We start from the raw sequence: 17,684 nt of genomic DNA, 5'->3' as shown, positions 1-17,684 counted from the left end.
TACTGTCTGGGGACAAGGACCCAGCTGAGCAGTTGCCACAGTGACCCTGTGACCTACAAAGGTTGTGCCCTGACCCTTTCCAAAACAAGTTCTGTGGGGCTGGAGACACCGGACAGGTTAAGGCAATTGCCTTGCATGTAGCTGACCCCAGTTCGATCTCCAGCACTAGATATGGATCCCCAAACAAAGTGGTGGGATACTCCAAGTACTGCTGTATGTAGCCCAGCCTCCTCACCCCCAGGTACCCCCAAATAGAACAAGCTTTCTGGGGCTAAGGAGATCGCACGGGGCTAGAGACTTGGTCTAATCCTTGGTGCCCCACGTGCCTGAGTGTGCCAGGTGCAGCCCTGCACCCTTGGACTCTAGTTGACGAGTATCACTAGGAGTGGCCCCTATGAACCCTGTCTCTGTGACTGATGGGTGTGGATGAGGAAGAAAAGAAAGAGCCAGATTCTGGGTGCTGCTGTGGTTCTGGGCTGAAGATTTACAGAAATGAGTTCTCTGACATGTGAATCATAAAGAAGTGGTCCCCAGAGCCATGGAGCACTCTCCTTCTGGGCGTGGCTAAAGCCCTGCACTACCAGGAGCGTTCTCCTCCCCTCCAAAATAAGGCATGTGTTCAGTCTAAGATCTTGCAACCTTACGGAAAGAAAACCCAAGTCATCTACAAAAGGAGAAATGAGGTTAGCAGGAGCTGAGTGGTCTTCAACACTGGGAGTGGCAGCAAAAACAGCTTCTGGAAAGGACAGAGCTGAGGGAATCTCAAGGCAGCAAAGGAAAGATGGTGCTAGGATGTGGGCGACAGAACTGAGAGTACTGCACAGGAAGGACCCAGGCAGAGGGGGCCCTTGGAAACATTTTTCCTTATTTTGGAGAGCACTGTATACAGCAATTCCACCAGAGGGCGCTCTGTATACAAGTAAGAGATTCCGTTTTTCTTTTTGGGTCACACCCAGCTATGCTCAAGGGTTACTCCTGGCTCTGCACTCAGGAATCACTCCTGGCGGTGCTTAGGGGGCTCCTATGGGATGCCGGAGATTGAACCTGGGTCTGCCGCATGCAAGGCAAATGCCCTTCCAGCTGTCCTATTGCTCTGGCACCAAGATTTCGTTTTCCTTTCATTTTACCCTGTTGTCTTTTTTTCACAAATTCTGAAACACAGGGCGAGTATCTGGCAGTGTCTATGACTTTCATAGGTGTAACTGATATTTCAACTGTTACCTTGCCCAGAAGTGCTCAAGGATTACTCTTGGCTCTGTGCTCTGGAGTTGCTCTCAGCAGTGTGAAGGGGATGGTGCGCTGCCGGGGATCAAGCCCCACCTCCTACATACAAATCGTGCTGAGGCTCCAGAGGAGAGGGTGCTTACCTTACCCGTGGCCGACCCCAGCACCACATAAACCCGAGACTGCCGGGGGTGGAGGGTGGGGGTGTGTGATTCTTAAGCACAAAGGCAGAAGGGAGTCCTGATTACCACCAGGGGTGGGCCCAAAACAAAAAAACTAAACAAAGCATGAGCTTAGCACATCGAGCTATCTCTCCAGCCCTCAACTATTACTTGTAGATTTAGAAATATCCGTAGCTGATATGATTAGTGATTCTTTTTTTTTTCTTTTTGGGTCACACCCGACAATGCTCAGGGGTTACTCCTGGCTCATGCACTCAGGAATTACTCCTGGCGGTGCTCGGGGGACCATATGGGATGTTGGGAATTGAACCTGGGTCGGCCATGTTGGCTGCATGCAAGGCAAAGGCCCTACCCGCTGTGCTATCGCTCCAGCCCCTGATTAGTGATTCTTGGTGGGGGGTGGGGCAGGGCAGACAGTGCTGAGTACCATGGCAGTGCTCTGGACACCACATGATGCTAGTGACTGAATTCGTGCCCTACATGCAAAGCGTGTGCTCCAGCCCTTTGCGTCATCTCCTTGGCCCAGCCAAGTGACTCGTAATGGAACACTGATGCTGAGGAGATGCGGCTTAATGCTCCTTTCCTCTGCAGGTAGGAAGCTGAGCAGGGACGGAGCTCTGGGTCAAAACAGCAGAGGTCTTTCCTGCTGCTGTCCTAAGCCAGGACCCCCACGACACCCCTCTGAAGGCAGATCCTAGGTCTGTGGGGTCTCAGACTCACTTCTTATCACTTAGAGAAACTGGGCTGGGCCTCATCCCTTCTGGGGAACTGAGCGTCCCAGTCTCTTCACTGAGGTGACTTCCTTGTTCTCTCTGTCCCTCAGATATACCTGGGCTAGGAAAGGATGAAGGCCATATCCAAGATTCCACCCGCAGGTGGAGGGCCACCTTAAGGCATGACCCCCCCCCCACACACACCCCTTGCTGTCATGTAATCTGCTTGGGGAAGCCAGGAGGGGACCAGAGAGATGGGTGTGATACCTGAGGACCAGCAGAGCCAGGCTGGATGCCAGGGACGCTCCTGGGCTACCTTCTTGCTGCCTGAGTCAGGGAGGTCTGTGTCTCGCAAGAAGCACAACCCACACATTTGAAGCCCTGCCTTATCCCAGGGGCTCCGGCCCCACCTGGCTCCTGTCCCAAGAAGATACCTGAGGCCAGCTTTGGTGAGAAGGCTCCTCTCTGGGAAGGTCAAATGCTTGCCCTGAAGACTCACCTACATGCAGTCTCTGAGTGGCTGAGGGGAAGGTGAGGGTAGAGAGACTCCCAAGGAATATGGGGAGGGGTACTGGGAGTCAGGGTGAGGGAGGGCATGGGACAGCGGCAGGTGGTCAGTCAGTGCAGCCAGACCTAGGGAAGCAGGAAGCTCTCCCAGGCCAGGGGGATTGCAATAAGCCTGGCCAAGAAAAAAAAAATAAAAGTTTGGGGTTTCTGGATTTTAAAATTCTTTTCAAACCCATTCCTCTCTGTGGTACTATCAGTAAAATCTGCCTTGTTGCACAAGTTCCCCTCCCCCAGAACTTGGGGGACACAGTGCCAGCGCCCCCACCCCCCACAGAGGCAGCTTGCAAGGGCCCCCTCTCCTCTTTCCTGGCCAGCCAACAGTGGGGAGTTCTTCTCTGGTTTCTGGTAATTTCATCGGGCTGCATCAAGTTGCTAAAACTACAGATACCATCTCCCCAGGGGTAACTCTTTCTTGCCAGAGTCCCCTGAGGCTGGACCTATGCTCAGAGGAGGGACAGAGAAGAGTCTGGGGTGTGTGCACTCCTTAGAAGCAGGATGGCTGAGATGCTATTAAACTGCCTCTAGAACTTTTGGAAGAGGAGAAGGGGCGTCTGGAGAGGCGTGAGCTCTTGTAGACAATGCTGTCCCCTGATACCCACACAAGGCCCTGCATACTCCCTGCCCTACCCACCAGCCAGGCAGAGTGGCTGGCACTAGCACAGTCCACCTTAACTGGCGGCTTCTGGGCGGGGCGCTTCCCTGGACACCTCCTGCAGAGGCAGCCCAGGCCCAGTGCTGGACTCACTCACACACAGCTGCGGGCCTGATGCTGGGTCTGGTGCTGGCATCTCCATGATGCCCATGCAGGGCAGTTCGGAGCCTGCCAGTCCCGCCTGGGGCTGGGCAGGGGAAGAGGAAGACGACTGGGACAGCCCTGCCTTGAGCCTGCTGGCACTTGCTGTGGTCGCTGCCACTGCTCTGGCCTTGCACTGGTTTGGCTCTGGGCAGCACCAGGAAGCAGAGGGACAAGCAGCAGCCACAGACTCCGGGGCTCAAACTGCTCAGACTGGAGGAACTGGGCCAGCCCTGTCTCCAAAGGCCAGTGGCGGTATTGGAGGATGTGGCCCAGGGCAGGGAAAAGCAGCTCTTCCGGGAGCAGGCAAGGAGAGTGTGGCTGCCACAGGAGTTCAGGAGCAGAAGACCCCCCCAGGTGGGGGGCTGGCTGCCTTGGCGGCACCTTCGCTCCAGACAACTGGTCAAGTGGCTGGCGGAAAGCAGCAGGGCAACAACGCTGCAGAGGACCCTCAAGGGAGAGGAAAGGAACCTCTGGGGTCAGGCTCCGTGCTGGAGAGGAGCAAAGTAGGGGGGACTTCTGCCCCCCTCCTGATATACTTCACCCCTCGGAGTTCTGGCGAAGACAGGGAGCTGCAGGAGAAGACAGGAGGTGTCCAAGCCAAGGCAGCAGGCCACCAGCTCCCGGGCCACACCACAGCAGAGGACAGCAGACCCTGGAAAAGGGCTCTGGGGCCACGTGATTCTTTGGGGAGAGGTCCACGCAGCCGGCTGCAGAGGCAGGTGGACAGCTCAGGAGTGAGACCCTGTGGCCGCCCCAAGCCAGACTATCTCTGCCTGGGCAATGTGGTGAGTGTGTGGGATGCAGTGGATGCAGCTTGCAGCCTCTCAGGGGGCACCCAGCGCATGCCCTTTCCCCAGGAGCTGCCCCTATCACACGTGGGGCAGGCTGGGCCCCAGGCAGATGACTCAGAGAGAGGGCACAGGAAAAGCTGTCCTCAACCCGTTCCAATGCTCACTCTAGACTCAGGGGCCAAAACTGATGAGAGCAAGAAGACTGGGCCCCAGGACTTCAGGGGATCTCAGGAATCCCCAACGTCCAAGGAAGGCTGGCCTTGGGCAAGGAGGGAAGTCCTCATCACTGGCAGCCACTTGTGCCCAGGGTCAGAACAGGGCCGCCCAGTCCATGGGCAGGGGACTGCCTCTGTGGGAGCACCTGCGGGCAACGGTTCTGCAGATCATGAATTCTGCAGCTCTGCGCAGGGCTGGACAGAGAAGCAAGGGGTCCAGTCTGCAGAAGGGGGCAGATCTGGGCAGGGCCAGGCGGAGCAGAGCAGGGGCCAGGGGGGACACAGCATGGCCCCTCCCCAGCTGCTAGTACAGCCAGTTTGGGGCACAACCCCGAGGCCCTCCCCGGTGCCCCGCCCACTGTTCACCTCCCCACCTGCCCACCCTGGCTCCTCTCCCCCTGGGACTGACCAGGGCCCTACAGAGCGCCAGGGGCCCAGGGCAGTCCCCACCTCAGTCTTGCCTCCTGTCTCTGCTCCTGCCCTCCCAGTCCCCACCCCCACCTCTATCACAGCCCCTACTCAGGGTCCTGCCCTTGCCTTAGCTGCAGCCCCCACCTCTAACCCCACCTCCACCCTTGCTCCAGTCCCCGTGCCTGCCCCAGCCCCCACCGGAGTTTCCAGTCCAATCTCCACCCTTGTCCCTATCTCTGCCGCAGACGCAGTCCCTACCCCTGCCTTCATCCCTCTCTCCGCCCCCGCCCCCGCTCCAGCCCGGGACCCCACCCCTGCCCCGGCTCCAGCCCAGGACCAGGCAGCAGCCCCAGCTCTAGCCTCCAAACCTGTCCCCGCTCCCGCCCCCGCCCCCACTCCAGCCCCGGACCCCACCCCTGCCCGGGCTCCAGCCCAGGACCAGGCAGCAGCCCCAGCTCTAGCCTCCAAACCTGTCCCCGCTCCCGCCCCCGCCCCCACTCCAGCCCCGGACCCCACCCCTGCCCGGGCTCCAGCCCAGGACCAGGCAGCAGCCCCAGCTCTAGCCTCCAAACCTGTCCCCGCTCCCGCCCCCGCCCCCACTCCAGCCCCGGACCCCACCCCTGCCCGGGCTCCAGCCCAGGACCAGGCAGCAGCCCCAGCTCTAGCCTCCAAACCTGTCCCCGCTCCCGACCCCGCCCCCGCAGCAGCCCCCACCCCAGGTCCTGCTCCCACCCCAGCCGCGATGCCCGTCGCAGCTCCTGCCACAGCCCCCACCCCTGTCCCTGCTCCCGTTCCCTCCAGCCCAGCCCCCATGCCCGTCCTTGCTCCCACTCCCGCCCCCGCGGCAGCCCCCACCCCTGTCCCTGCTCCCGTCCCCAGCCCAGCCGCACAGCCTCCAGCCCCTGACCCCGTGGCCCCCACCCCAGCCGGGGCCGAGGAGGAGCCGTCGGGGCGCGGGGCCGCGCCCCAGGAGCAGGAGGGGCGGCTCTCCACGAGCTGGGGGACCCTGATTTCGATGGTTCTCAGGAACCACCCCTTCCCCAAGGCGGAGAGCCTCCCGGGGAGAGCCCCCGGCCCCTCCACGCCCTCTGGGGCCCCGGGTGGGGCCGCGCCCAGTCTCCCGGAGGGGCTCTGCTCCGAGGCTCCGAGTGGGCCGCAGAGCCAGGGGCCCCCCGCAGCCCCGCGGCCTCGCCCGCGCCCGCGGAGACGCAGCCCGGGCGCCGCGCCGCAGCGGGAGGCGCGCAAAGCCGCGGCGTTGCCGCAGAGCGCCGGGAGCGGGGGGCCGGCGGACCCCAGGCCCAGCGCCGCGGCTCGCGAGCCCGCGTCGACAGCTGCTCTGCCGCGGCCCCTGGACCTCGGCGGCTGCCTCGAGGCGCTGGCCGTCGCGCAGCAGCGCGGGGAGCCCGGCCTGGCGCAGGACACCTACGCCCTCATGAGCGACAACCTTCTGCACGTGCTGGCCGAGCCCGGCCTCTACCGGCAGCTGAGCGGGGCCGAGCGCGAGCGCATCCTGAGCCTGCGGACCCGCCGCGGCCAGGCCGTGCTGGGGGTGCTGGTGCTGCCCAGCCTCTACCAGGTGAGCCGCGGGGGTCTCCCCCGGAGAGCACCCAGGGAGGAGGCCCCAGCGGCAGAGCCTGCCCACCTGCCTGCCCGCTCCCACCTGCACGTGTTCAACCCCCAAGAGAACACCTGGAGGCCCCTGACCCAGGTGCCCGAGGAGGCCCCGCTCAGGGGCTGTGGTCTCTGCACCATGCACAACTACCTGTTCTTGGCGGGGGGCATCCGAGGCTCCGGTGCGCAGGCAGTCTGCTCCAAGGAGGTCTTCTGCTACAACCCCCTGACTAACATCTGGAGCCAAGTGCAGCCCATGCAGCAGGCACGAGCGCAGCTCAAGCTGGTGGCCTTGGACGGGCTGCTCTACGCCATCGGGGGCGAGTGCCTGTACAGCATGGAGCGCTACGACCCACGCACGGATGCCTGGACCTCACGAGCTCCCCTCCCTGCCGGCACCTTCCCTGTGGCACACGAGGCCGTGGCCTGCCGTGGGGACATCTATGTCACCGGGGGCCACCTGTTCTACCGCTTGCTCAGGTACAGCCCTGACAAGGACACGTGGGATGAGTGCTCATACAGTGCCAGCCACCGGCGTTCCAGTGACATGGTGGCGCTGGGGGGCTTCCTGTACCGCTTTGATCTGCTGAGGGGGGTGGGCGCTGCGGTGATGCGCTACAACACAGTGACAGGCTCCTGGAGCCGCACAGCCTCCCTGCCCCTGCCTGACCCTGCTCCGCTCCGCTGTGCTGTTCTGGGCAACACCATCTACTGCCTCAACCACCAGGTCACAGCCACCTTCACGGTGTCTGAGGGGACAGCCCAGTTCCAGGCCAAGGAGCTGCAGCCTTTTCCTCTGGGGGGCACAGGTGTCCTGTGTCCATTCACCCTGACTCTGCCCTCGGCAGTACCCCTGCAGACTGCCCTCTGAGGGCTACGCATCTGTCCAATGGGGATACAGAACGTTTTTCTGTTGTAATCCCTCTCCTGCAGGCCCTTTTCTCTCCCCAACCCCCTTCCCAGACAGCCCTGTCCTTCTGGCACCTACCTGTGCTGGAGGCCAGCTGTCACTCCCAGCTCAAGCTTCTCACACACCTGAAGTTCACCCGCTTTGGGGCCCAGTTCTTGCCCACAGTCCTCTTCAGGCTGCCCACAGGCCAGATCTCACAGACCAGCCTTGCTGCTGCTGCGAAGAGTTGGCCCGTGGCACACCCTGGTGTCCCAGAGCAGGGCTCCTATGCTCCCAAGGGCAGGGCTGGGCTCCCTGCGGTGCCTGGCGAGAGTGAGCAGAGGAAGGAGATGGAAGCACATTGTTCTGCCCTTAGGGTCCACACTAGGCCAGGAGCCCATGAGGGGGTGGAAAAGCTTTCTCATCTCTAGGACTCTGTCCTGAGGCCTCTGGGGAGCCTCTTCAGGATCAGCCTTTAGGTACTACCCCCAGCCCATCCTCACTTGTTGGGTTGGTCCTGAAGGACCAAGAGAGAACTCTATCAGTATCCCTAGCCCAGGACCCAGCCAGGACCACTAGGGCCCCTCTCCAGCCTGCCCTGTTCAGTCCCTGCAGAAGCCCACCACACTTCCTAACAACTCCCCCCTTAAATATGACCCTGGTTTCACTTGAGTTCTGCCTCTTCCTAGCTGCGTGCACTTGATGAGACTTTCCTTACTTGTAAAATGGGGTGAGGTACATCGGTCATTCAGGGGAGCTGTGGAAGTATGAGGTCACCTGGGTGAACACCTAGCCCAGAGTCCAGGACATGGAGTTGAGTAAATATCACTCCCCCTTACCCACTCTGGAACCCCCATCGGGCGATGAATAAAGCTGATTGAACTCTGCTGCTGCTGCCCTCTCTGCCTGCCTGGTCAATGTCTCCCCACCCCACCCCACCCCCAAGCCCATGAGGGCCCTGCTGCTGAGTTCACTAGAACACTTGCCTGCTCTGTCCACCAGGTTGATGAGCACCTGAGCAGGACAGAGAGTGTTCGAAAATAGATTTATTGAGATACAAATAAATACACACAGCTGTGCCTGTGGGCCGCTGTCCCTCCATCAAGGGAAGGCTGTCCACAGCGTACTGTCCTACTGCATGCGTTTGGTTTCACTGAGTAGGTCCTGCCAGTTCTTCTCCATCTCTTCCTTGCAGTTGAGGAAGGCATCTTCCAGCCGGCGCATGGACTCGGCCAGTGTGGGGTTGGTACGCATCACCACCATGTCATAGGCCATCCAGGTGGCCTGCACTGCAACAAGCAGACAGATCCTGTTCAGGCCACAGGTGGGACTATGGCCCAGGACACTTGGTTGTGTGTATGGATACTCCAGCACAGATGAGCATCCTGGGGACCAGACCCTACTGGGTCACCTGGTGATTTTAAGGAGAGAAAGAGTGTGGGGGTTTCCTCTCTAAAACTCTACCAGAATTCCTTCTGACAGAGAGAAGTGATGAACTTCCTTCATCTCATACAGCCTTAACTCCTGGAGAAATCAGACCAAGACACTAGAAGACTGGAGATCAGTTGGATATGAAATCTTAGGAAATATTAGAGTTAACACAGATCCTTGCCTATATAGTTCACAGTGTATACACAGTGCAGAGTGTTTTTTGGGTCACACCCGGCAGTGCTCAGGGCTTACTCCTGGCTCTGTATTCTGGAATCATTCCTGATGGGACTCAGGTGACCCTGTGGAGTACTGGGACTCAAATAGGTCGGTCATGTGAAAGGTGAGTGCCTACCCACTGTACTATAGCTCTGACCCTTAACAGACCTGCATACACAGTGCCTAAGAAAAAATTGGAAAAAAGAAAGAAGGAGAAAAAAGAAGAAAGGATAAAGGGTGATGATTGTTAGTGCATGTCTTTAACAGCCTTGAGTTTATTTATTTATTTATTTGTTTATTGCTTTTTGGCTCACACCCGGTGATGCACAGGGGTTACTCCTGACTCATGCACTCAGGAATTACTCCTGGCAGTACTCGGGGGACCACATGGGATGCTGGGGATCGAACCCGGGCTGGCCACGTGCAAGGCAAATGCCCTACCCGCTGTGCTATTGCTCCAGCCCTAACAGACTTGAGTTTAAAAAGTAAAATGTCAATTATATTGGCAAAGGAAGCAAAACAAAAATAAATAAATGGAACTCTATCAAACTAAAGGGGATCTATATGGTAAAGAAACTTGGGCTAAAATAAAACCCTATTGAAAAGGAGAAACTATTTAAATGTCACACATCTGACAAATTTGACTGATATTCAAGATACATAAAGAACTCCTGATCTCAACAACAAAACTAATAATCACAAGGAAAAAAATGGGGACAACAGCTAACCACTTCTCCAAAGAAGACATATAGATGACTAACAGACATATGAAAAAGTGTTCATCATCACTTATTACCTGGGAAATATAAATAAAAATGACAATAAGATATCACTTCACACCACTGAGAGAGGCCTATACTCTAACCCTAACCCAAAAGACCAGAACAGCCAATGCTGATGGGGAATGTAATGAAAAAGACTTTCTCATTTACTGTTGGTACGGATACAATCTGGTTCAGATTCCATGGAAAACAGTATATAAATTTCTCAAAATATTAAAAAAAAGAACTATCATATCAGTAATTCCATTCCTTAGCATCCTTACAATCAACACGAAATCACTAATTTGAAGGGTCAGAGAGACAATACAAGGGTTAAGGCACTTGTCTTAAAAAAAAAAAAAAGGGAACTTGCCTTGCAAGTGGCCAATCCCAGTTCAATCCCAGGTACCACAAATGCTCCCTGAACACTACCAGGAGTGTTCCCAAAGTACAGAGCCAGGAGTCTGAGCAGTCAGGTGTGTTCCATTTCCCATCCCCCGCCAAGGTAAATTATATATATATTTTAATGTTAAGTTGTGATTTCTGACAAATTACTGAAGGAAAAATTTAGAAGATGTATTAACTTTAGACAGTTGTATAGAACATTTACATAAAAATAAAAAAACAGGGCCCGAGTGATGGTATAGCAGGTAGAGTGCTTGCTTTGCACATGGCCATCCCGGGTCTGATCTCCAGCACCCCATATGGTAGGTGTGACCACCCCCCACTCCACACACAAACCAAATTAAAATGTCTTCCTTGAAATCCCAAATGACTCCTTATCACCGAGACAAGAAGGATGAAATTCATTGTTTTGTTTTGTGCCACATCCAGTGGTATTCAAGTGTTACTCCTGGTTGTGTACTCAGGAATTTTTCCTGGTAATGCTCAGGGCACCATATGAGATGCAGGGGATTGAACCCTAACTGGCTGTGTGCAGGGCAAAGATCCTACCCACTGTACTCGAAATATGAAATTCTTTAGTGTGCATTGAAGACCCTTCCCACTTTTTTTTTTCTTTTTGGGTCATACCTGGCAATGCACAGGGCTTACTCCTGGCTCATGAACTCAGAAATTACTCCTGGTGTTGCTTGGGGTACCATATGGGATGCTGGGAATCAAACCTGGGTCAGCCACGTGCAAAGCAAACACCCTTACCCACTATGCTATCGCTCCAGCCCCCTTCTCACCTTTTTTTTATCTCTTTCTTTGGTCTTGAAAATCCTGTGCAGTGATGTGATTCATTGAACACATCAGATTTTCCCTTCAGGATACAGTATCTTGACTGTCTTTTTTTTTTTTTTTTTTTTTTGCTTTTTGGGTCACACCTGGCGATGCACAGGGGTTACTCCTGGCTCTGCACTCAGGAGTTACTCCTGGCGGTGCTCAGGGGACCATATGGGATGCTGGGAATCGAACCCGGGTCGGCCGTGTGCCAGGCAAACGCCCTACCCGCTGTGCTATCTCTCCAGCCCCAGTCTTGACTGTCTTTGAACTGAAATTCCTTTCCTCATTATCCCCAGCAACCTGCCTCATCTGTCTAATCACTACCTCTTCTCTAAAGTTCTAATCAAAGAGTACTTGTATCCCAGGCAGTCAGTTGTTCCTCCAAATTTGGATTCCTCCCCAGTATTTGATGGACACCATTATTACCATTTTTATTGTCATTTTTTTTTGGTGTGTGTGGGGGACTTTGGGTCACACCAGGAGATGCTCAGGGGTTCTTCCTGGCTCTTCTCAGAAATTACTCCTGGTGGGGTCTGGAGGACCAAATGAGATGCCAAGGATCAACCTGGGCCTCCTGCATGCAAGGCATTCACCCTACTGGCTATAATATTGCTGTGGTCCAAGGCCCCCTGCTTTTTTTTGTTTTTTGCTTTTTGGGTCACACCCAGTGATGCTCGGGGGACAACATGGAATGCCGGGAATTGAGCCCAGGTCAGCTGCGTGCAAGGCAAACACCCTACCTGCTGTACTACCACTCCAGCCCCCGACCCCTTACTTTTTGGAGGGCCACAACCAGTGGTGCTCTGGGGTTACTCTTGACACCGTGCTCAGGAGTGACCCCTGGTAGTGCTCAGGGTACCAGATGTGGTGCTAGGTATCACACCAGGATAACTTGCATGCAAGGTAAATCTTATCTCTCTGACCTTATAGTCTTTGTTTTTTGGCCACACCCAGCAGCGCTCAGGGATCACTCCTGGTGGGGCTCAGGGGACCATATGAGGTGCTGGGATTGGTCAATCTATGTGCAAGGTAAACCCCTACCCAATATACTGTCACTCCAGCCTCTAATTAGTCATTTTGATGTCCAATCTTCACCAACATTTTTTTTCCTTTTTTTTTTTTTTTTTGGTGGGGGAGAAAACAACCACATCCAGTGGTACTTGGGCTACTATTGGAACAGTGTTCAGGGGGTTTCCCGTAGCATTGCACAGAGACTCATACAGTACCAGGAAAAGAACACATGGTCTAATATATGTGAGAAAAGTGCTCTACCACTCAAACACATCAATGGTCTCACCAGTTTTTTCCAAAAAAGGAGCATCTCTATTCAACTTTATATTCCTAGAATATACACCAACACTGTTGAACAGTATGTCATTATACTGAAAGGATTATATATAGCACAGCAGTAGGGCGCTTGCCTTGCACGCAGCCAACATGACCGACCCGAGTTCGATTCCTCCGCCCCTCTCGGAGAGCCCGGCAAGCTACCGAGAGTATCTCGCCCGCACGGCAGGGCCTGGCAAGCTCCCCGTGACGTATTCGATATGCCAAACACAGTAACAACAAAGTCTCCAATGGAGACATTACTGGGCCCGCTCGAGCAAATCGATGATCAACGGGAGGGCCTTTACTTACTTTATTTTGGGTGATGCCAGGGACTGAACCCAGGGTCTTGTGCATGCAAAGCAAGTACCCTACCAGTAAGCTACTTCCTGGTCACAAGAAATTATTTTTCCTAAAAAGGGTAAGTTAAAAATTTATATATATACTTCTGGCACCACAGATGGTCCCCCAAGTCCTGCCAAAAGTGATCCCTGAGCACGGAGCCAGGAGTAAGTCCTAAGCATTGCCGTGTCTGGCCCCCAAATATATATCACTGTCATTATCTTCCCGTTGTTCATCGATTTGCTCGAGCGGGCCCAGTAACGTCTTCATCATGAGACTTGTTGTTACTGTATTTGGCATATTGAATACGTCATGGGGAGCTTGCCAGGCTTTGCCATGCGGGCGAGATACTCTCAGTAGCTTGCAGGGCTCTCTGAGAGGGGCAGAGGAATATATACAAGCAAATCGATGAATAACGGAAGGACAGTGACAGTGACTATATAGGAAAAATACTTCAATGTTTGTATGCTTTTGTTTGGGTGTCAGAACTGGCAGTGATCAGGGATGACTCACGGCTCTGTGCTCAGGGATCACTCCTGGTGATGTGGAGGGATCATATACAATGGCAGGGATTGAACTGGTGTCAATCACATGCAATACAAGTGCCTTAACCCCTATACTATCTTGCTGGCGCCCCAAACTGCAATCATTTCTTTTTTGGCATGGACACATCCAACTGTGTTCTTTCAGGGCTTACTCCTGGCTCTGCACTAAGGGATCACTTTCTTTTTTTTTTTTGTGGGGTCATACCCCATGGTCAGGGTCACCCCTAACTCTGTACTCAGGAGTTACTTATGGCAGTGCACGGGGGACCATATGGGATGCTGGGGATCGAACCCAGGTTGGCTGTGTGTAAGGTAAGCATCCTACCCACTGTACTATCTCTCCAGCAAGTGATCTCCTCAGGGATCACTTCTGGCAGGCTCTGGGGAATATGTGGTATAAGTATCCATTAGTATCCAATGAGTAACACAGCACTCACAGTTGTGTTGCTCAGGTTAGAAACCTGAAGTCAGGCTTCATAAACTGACTCATGGCCCTTTATTTTTTTCCAATGAATCTATTAATGAAATTTCTATTGCTGTGTTTAAAATTTGGGCTGGAACGATAGAACAGCGGATAAGGCGTTTGCCTTGCACGCAGCCGACGTGGCCGACTGGTTCGATTCCTCCGCCCCTCTTGGAGAGCCCGGCAAGCTACCGAGAGTATCTCGCCCGCATGGCAAAGCCTGGCAAGCTCCCCATGACATATTCAATATGCCAAAAACAGTAACAAGTCTCACAATTTGTTGTGAGACATTACTGGTGCCCGCTTGAGCAAATCAATGGACAATGGGAGGACAGTGCTACAGTGTTTAAAATTTGAGATAGGCTCATTTAGTTCACTTATATTATTCTCACACCGCACATTCAAGAATGCAAGAGATCAAACCCAGGTCAGCAGCATGCACAGCAAGGACCTTACTCGCTGTACAATCTTTGGTCTCTGAGAGCATTTTCTAAAGAGAAAATTTCCAAACTCTATTGTAATGAATAGAAAAATATTTATAAACTAAAGAAAGTATTCTTTAAATTTTGTTGTCAATATTTGTAAAATAAATATCTTAAATAGGTGCCAGGAAGAACTCTGTATTAGGTCTTTGAACTGTTGATTATCACAGTTGTACCCAAACAAAGAAGGATAATTAAAGTTTTCATTTCATTTCATTTCATCATCCTGTTATTCGTCGATTGCCTCGAGCAGGCCCCAGTAACGTCTCTTTCATCCTAGCCCTGAGATTATATTCAAGGCTATTTAGGAGAATGAGACCCATCATTGTTACTGGTATTTGGCATATTTGGTATGCCACGGGGAGTTTGCCAGACTCTGCCCTGTGGGCAGGCTACATTAGATAGCCTGCAAGTTTGTCCAAAGTAGGAATGAGACAATAAGATGTCAAAAAAAAAAAAAGTTCTGATAAGAATTTGCGGCCGCGCGGTTCCGGGATCTGGATTTTATAGTCTCTGAGTCTTGGCCGCTGATGGGATTACACGGCGCCAGGGGGCCAGGTGGTGGGTGTGACCCCTGCCTACTGGAATTTGGAGGATCTGGGTGGAAGATGCTCGACTCCAATTCGAGTAGGCTTGGAGGTCTCGGCCCCGGAACCCGCGTGGCTTTGTCCCTCTGCCAGTACCTTCATGTGTGCGGAGAGTGGTCTCAGCATGGTGGTGGCTGGTCCTGGAGGTCTTCGGCTGCCGGAGCCCTGGTCGGGGCGGGGAGGAAAGCCTACTCGAATTGGAGTCGAGCATCTTCCACCCAGATCCTCCAAATTCCAGTAGGCAGGGGTCACACCCACCACCTGGCCCCCTGGCGCCGTGTAATCCCATCAGCGGCCAAGACTCAGAGACTATAAAATCCAGATCCCGGACGAGAACAGTGCAGCCTTCTGCCCCCGCGCCTGGGTGTTCCTTCCCGGAGCCCCTTGGAGGGGAGCGGGTTGAGCTTTCCTCCCCGCCCCGACCAGGGCTCCGGCAATTAAAGTTAATCAGGGTGAATATATGTTCACTCATGGCAAACCAACACTTGGGAAATGATTTCATTCTCAGGAATAATACCTGAGCATTGCCCGGTGTGGTCCCCAAAAAACAAAATTAAAAAAATTTAAAGGCAACATGTCAACATTTTGTGGTACAGTGGTTACATGCTATAAAATTTGAGAAATGTTTAGGGATGGCCTCTTTTTTGTTGTTAGTTTGTGAGGGTTATACTTGATGGTATTTCACGGGTTACTAGTCTAGGGGGATGACACATGCAGTACTAGGAATAGAAAACTGAGGGCTTCATATTTGCGCGGCATTTGTGTTACTACTTGAGACACATTCATCCATCCTTCTTAAGAAGACGCTTGATTTGTGTTTAGAAGTACAGGGAGGAGTTATTAAAAAGATGGAGACCAGAGAGATAATACAGTGGGCACAGTACTTGCCTTGAACTCAGCCAACCTGGGTATGATCCCTGGTACCCCATGTGGTCCACTGAGCCTGCCAAGAGTGGTCCCTGACTGAAGAGCCAAGAGTAAGCTATGAGCACAGCCAGGAGTGGCCCCCAAACACCCAAAAAACAAAACCCAGAAATCACACACATACACATACAAAAGGGTTGGGTGGGGAAGGCATCCTGCTTGGGAAAACGTCCTACCTGAGATTTTCTCCATTTCTTCTAGCAGCTTTTCCAAGTCTTTATTCAGGTCCGACAGCATTTTCATCATGTTGTCATAGTTTCTTTCTCCAGGGTCAGAATCAGCCATCTAAGCCGAGGACAGAGGGAGGCTTCAGAGGGGCAGCCTGACCTTTCACCTGCAGCGCCAACACTCACAGTTGTGCCGCTCAGGATAGAAGCCTGAAGTCAAGTTTATTTGATTTTTGGGTCACATCCAGGTGGTAGTTCTCAGGGCTTACCCCTGGCTCCACATTCAGGGATCACTCTTGGTGGGGCTCGGGAAACCAGCTGGGGTACCAGCGATCAAACCTGGGTGGCACATGCAAGCACTGTACCTGCTGTGCTGTAGCTTCAGTCCCAGGAGAGACAGCTATTAAGTAACGTTAAACTACTACAGAATCTCTCTCTCTCTCTCTCTCTCTCTCTCTCTCTCTCTCTCTCTCTCACACACACACACACACCAGAATAGAAAAAAACAATCCTGTCATGTAGGTGGCTACAAAAATCTGTGTGAAGGCTAAGAATGACATAATTCACATCTAAGTTTGAGGACGATTTGCTCAACTGCCTCGTTACACAGTTTCAGTCACATCTCTTGTCTGTAGGTTCAACTTCTACTTATTGGGCTCATTACACTCTTAATATTTTATATTCTGAAGCTACAGCAGTGAACAAGACTAAAATCCCTGGTTTCATGAAGTTTAGAATCTGGTGGCTAGAGAAGACAACTAACAAGCTGGGGATTAAAAATACACGGAGGGAGAAAAAAAAGTCAAGCAGAGATGAAGGTGAGAGGAGGGGGGGGTTGGGGGGTCCTGGGGCTGGGCTCAGTGGCAAAGGGAAGGAGGGAGCAGGTGACTGGGCACAGGGGTAGCAACTGCCGACTGCCCTGGAGGGTGAAGGCTCCTGTGCCAGAACTGAGGAGTGGTGTGAGGGGAGCGCAAGAAGCCCGGGTCAGAGGGGGCGTGAGGGGGGGGGGAAGGGAGAGAGGGAAGGGGGAGAAAGAGGGAGAGGGGGAGAGAGAAGAGAGAGAGAGGAGAGAGAGAGAGAGAGAGAGAGAGAGAGAGAGAGAGAGAGAGAGAGCGAGCGCGAGCGCTGAGGGGAGGGAGGCGAGGGGCTGGTCAGGACGAGGAGCCAGAGACAGAGGCGGGGTGGTCAGTGCTGGCGGAGGCAGGAGGGAGGTGAGGGGTCCGGTCAGACTGAGGCACAGAGCTGAGGTGAGGGGAGGTTGAGGGGGGACTTCGAGCGGGGCGCGATACCCGCAAGTCAGGAGTGGGGCATCGGTGAGGAGCCGAGGGGGCAGCGGCAGGGGTAAGCGTGAGGGGGCAGGTGGTGGCCCGCAGCGCCGGGCGTGAGGGGCTGAGTGCGGGCTGTGTCCGGGAGACGGCTGGGGGTGCAGGGCGTGGGGCGGCCGCCTGGGCCTCGCGTCCGCGCTCACCTCCGGCTCTGCCCGCGACACCCGCGTCGTCTGTCCGCTCACGCTCTCTCCTCCTCGGAGCTCCGCGGCTGCCCCAGGCACGGCACGCGCTTCCGCCGCTGCTCGGCCTTTCCGTTATCTGGCCCGCCCCCGGCTCCGGCCTGCTACCCTCATTGGCTGGTTTCCGGGCCGGAAGGGGCGGGGCCTACGCACCTCGGTTTGCTTGGCTGGAGGCGCCGAAGCCCGAGCGGGAGCGGTCCACGTGGCGGGGCGCGGGGTGCTGGGCCTGAGCTCGCGGCTTGTGTGGCCCCGGGCCCTGACTGGGGACACCAACTCCCAGTGTCATAGGCCCCGTCTCTTCGCAACC

At 54.4% G+C, this 17,684-nt stretch overlaps 2 protein-coding genes across 2 annotated transcripts; one reads left to right on the top strand and one right to left on the bottom strand.

The window, feature by feature from the left end:
* The first annotated feature begins 3,481 nt into the window (after positions 1-3,481).
* Positions 3,482-7,381, top strand: KLHDC7B (kelch domain containing 7B). Its single transcript, XM_056106996.1, has 3 exons — positions 3,482-4,157; positions 5,655-5,770; positions 5,840-7,381. The coding sequence occupies exons 1-3, from the start codon at positions 3,482-3,484 to the stop codon at positions 7,379-7,381; spliced, it is 2,334 nt and encodes a 777-aa protein (XP_055962971.1).
* Positions 7,382-8,530: 1,149 nt separating this feature from the next.
* Positions 8,531-15,988, bottom strand: SYCE3 (synaptonemal complex central element protein 3). Its single transcript, XM_056107114.1, has 2 exons — positions 15,880-15,988; positions 8,531-8,688 (listed from the first exon to the last, which is right to left on the bottom strand). Exons 1-2 carry the CDS (start codon positions 15,986-15,988, stop codon positions 8,531-8,533), a joined length of 267 nt encoding a protein of 88 aa, XP_055963089.1.
* Positions 15,989-17,684: the final 1,696 nt, after the last annotated feature.

Source organism: Sorex fumeus, unplaced genomic scaffold, assembly GCF_029834395.1.
Source record: "Sorex fumeus unplaced genomic scaffold, SorFum_2.1 ptg000153l, whole genome shotgun sequence".
NCBI lineage: Eukaryota > Metazoa > Chordata > Mammalia > Eulipotyphla > Soricidae > Sorex > Sorex fumeus.
This window is presented reverse-complemented; position numbering and strand designations above follow the sequence as displayed.

Excerpts from the sequence above, each read along its gene's own strand:
- KLHDC7B (XM_056106996.1), top strand. The coding sequence starts at position 3,482 with ATGCCCATGCAGGGCAGTTCGGAGCCTGCCAGTCCCGCCTGGGGCTGG. Across the intron at positions 4,158-5,654 it reads GAAAAGGGCTCTGGGGCCAC|CTCCTGCCACAGCCCCCACC; the intron begins GTGATTCTTTGG and ends TGCCCGTCGCAG. Across the intron at positions 5,771-5,839 it reads CCACCCCTGTCCCTGCTCCC|GAGCCGTCGGGGCGCGGGGC; the intron begins GTCCCCAGCCCA and ends GGGGCCGAGGAG.
- SYCE3 (XM_056107114.1), bottom strand. The coding sequence starts at position 15,988 with ATGGCTGATTCTGACCCTGGAGAAAGAAACTATGACAACATGATGAAA. Across the intron at positions 8,689-15,879 it reads AGAAATGGAGAAAATCTCAG|TGCAGGCCACCTGGATGGCC; the intron begins GTAGGACGTTTT and ends TGCTTGTTGCAG.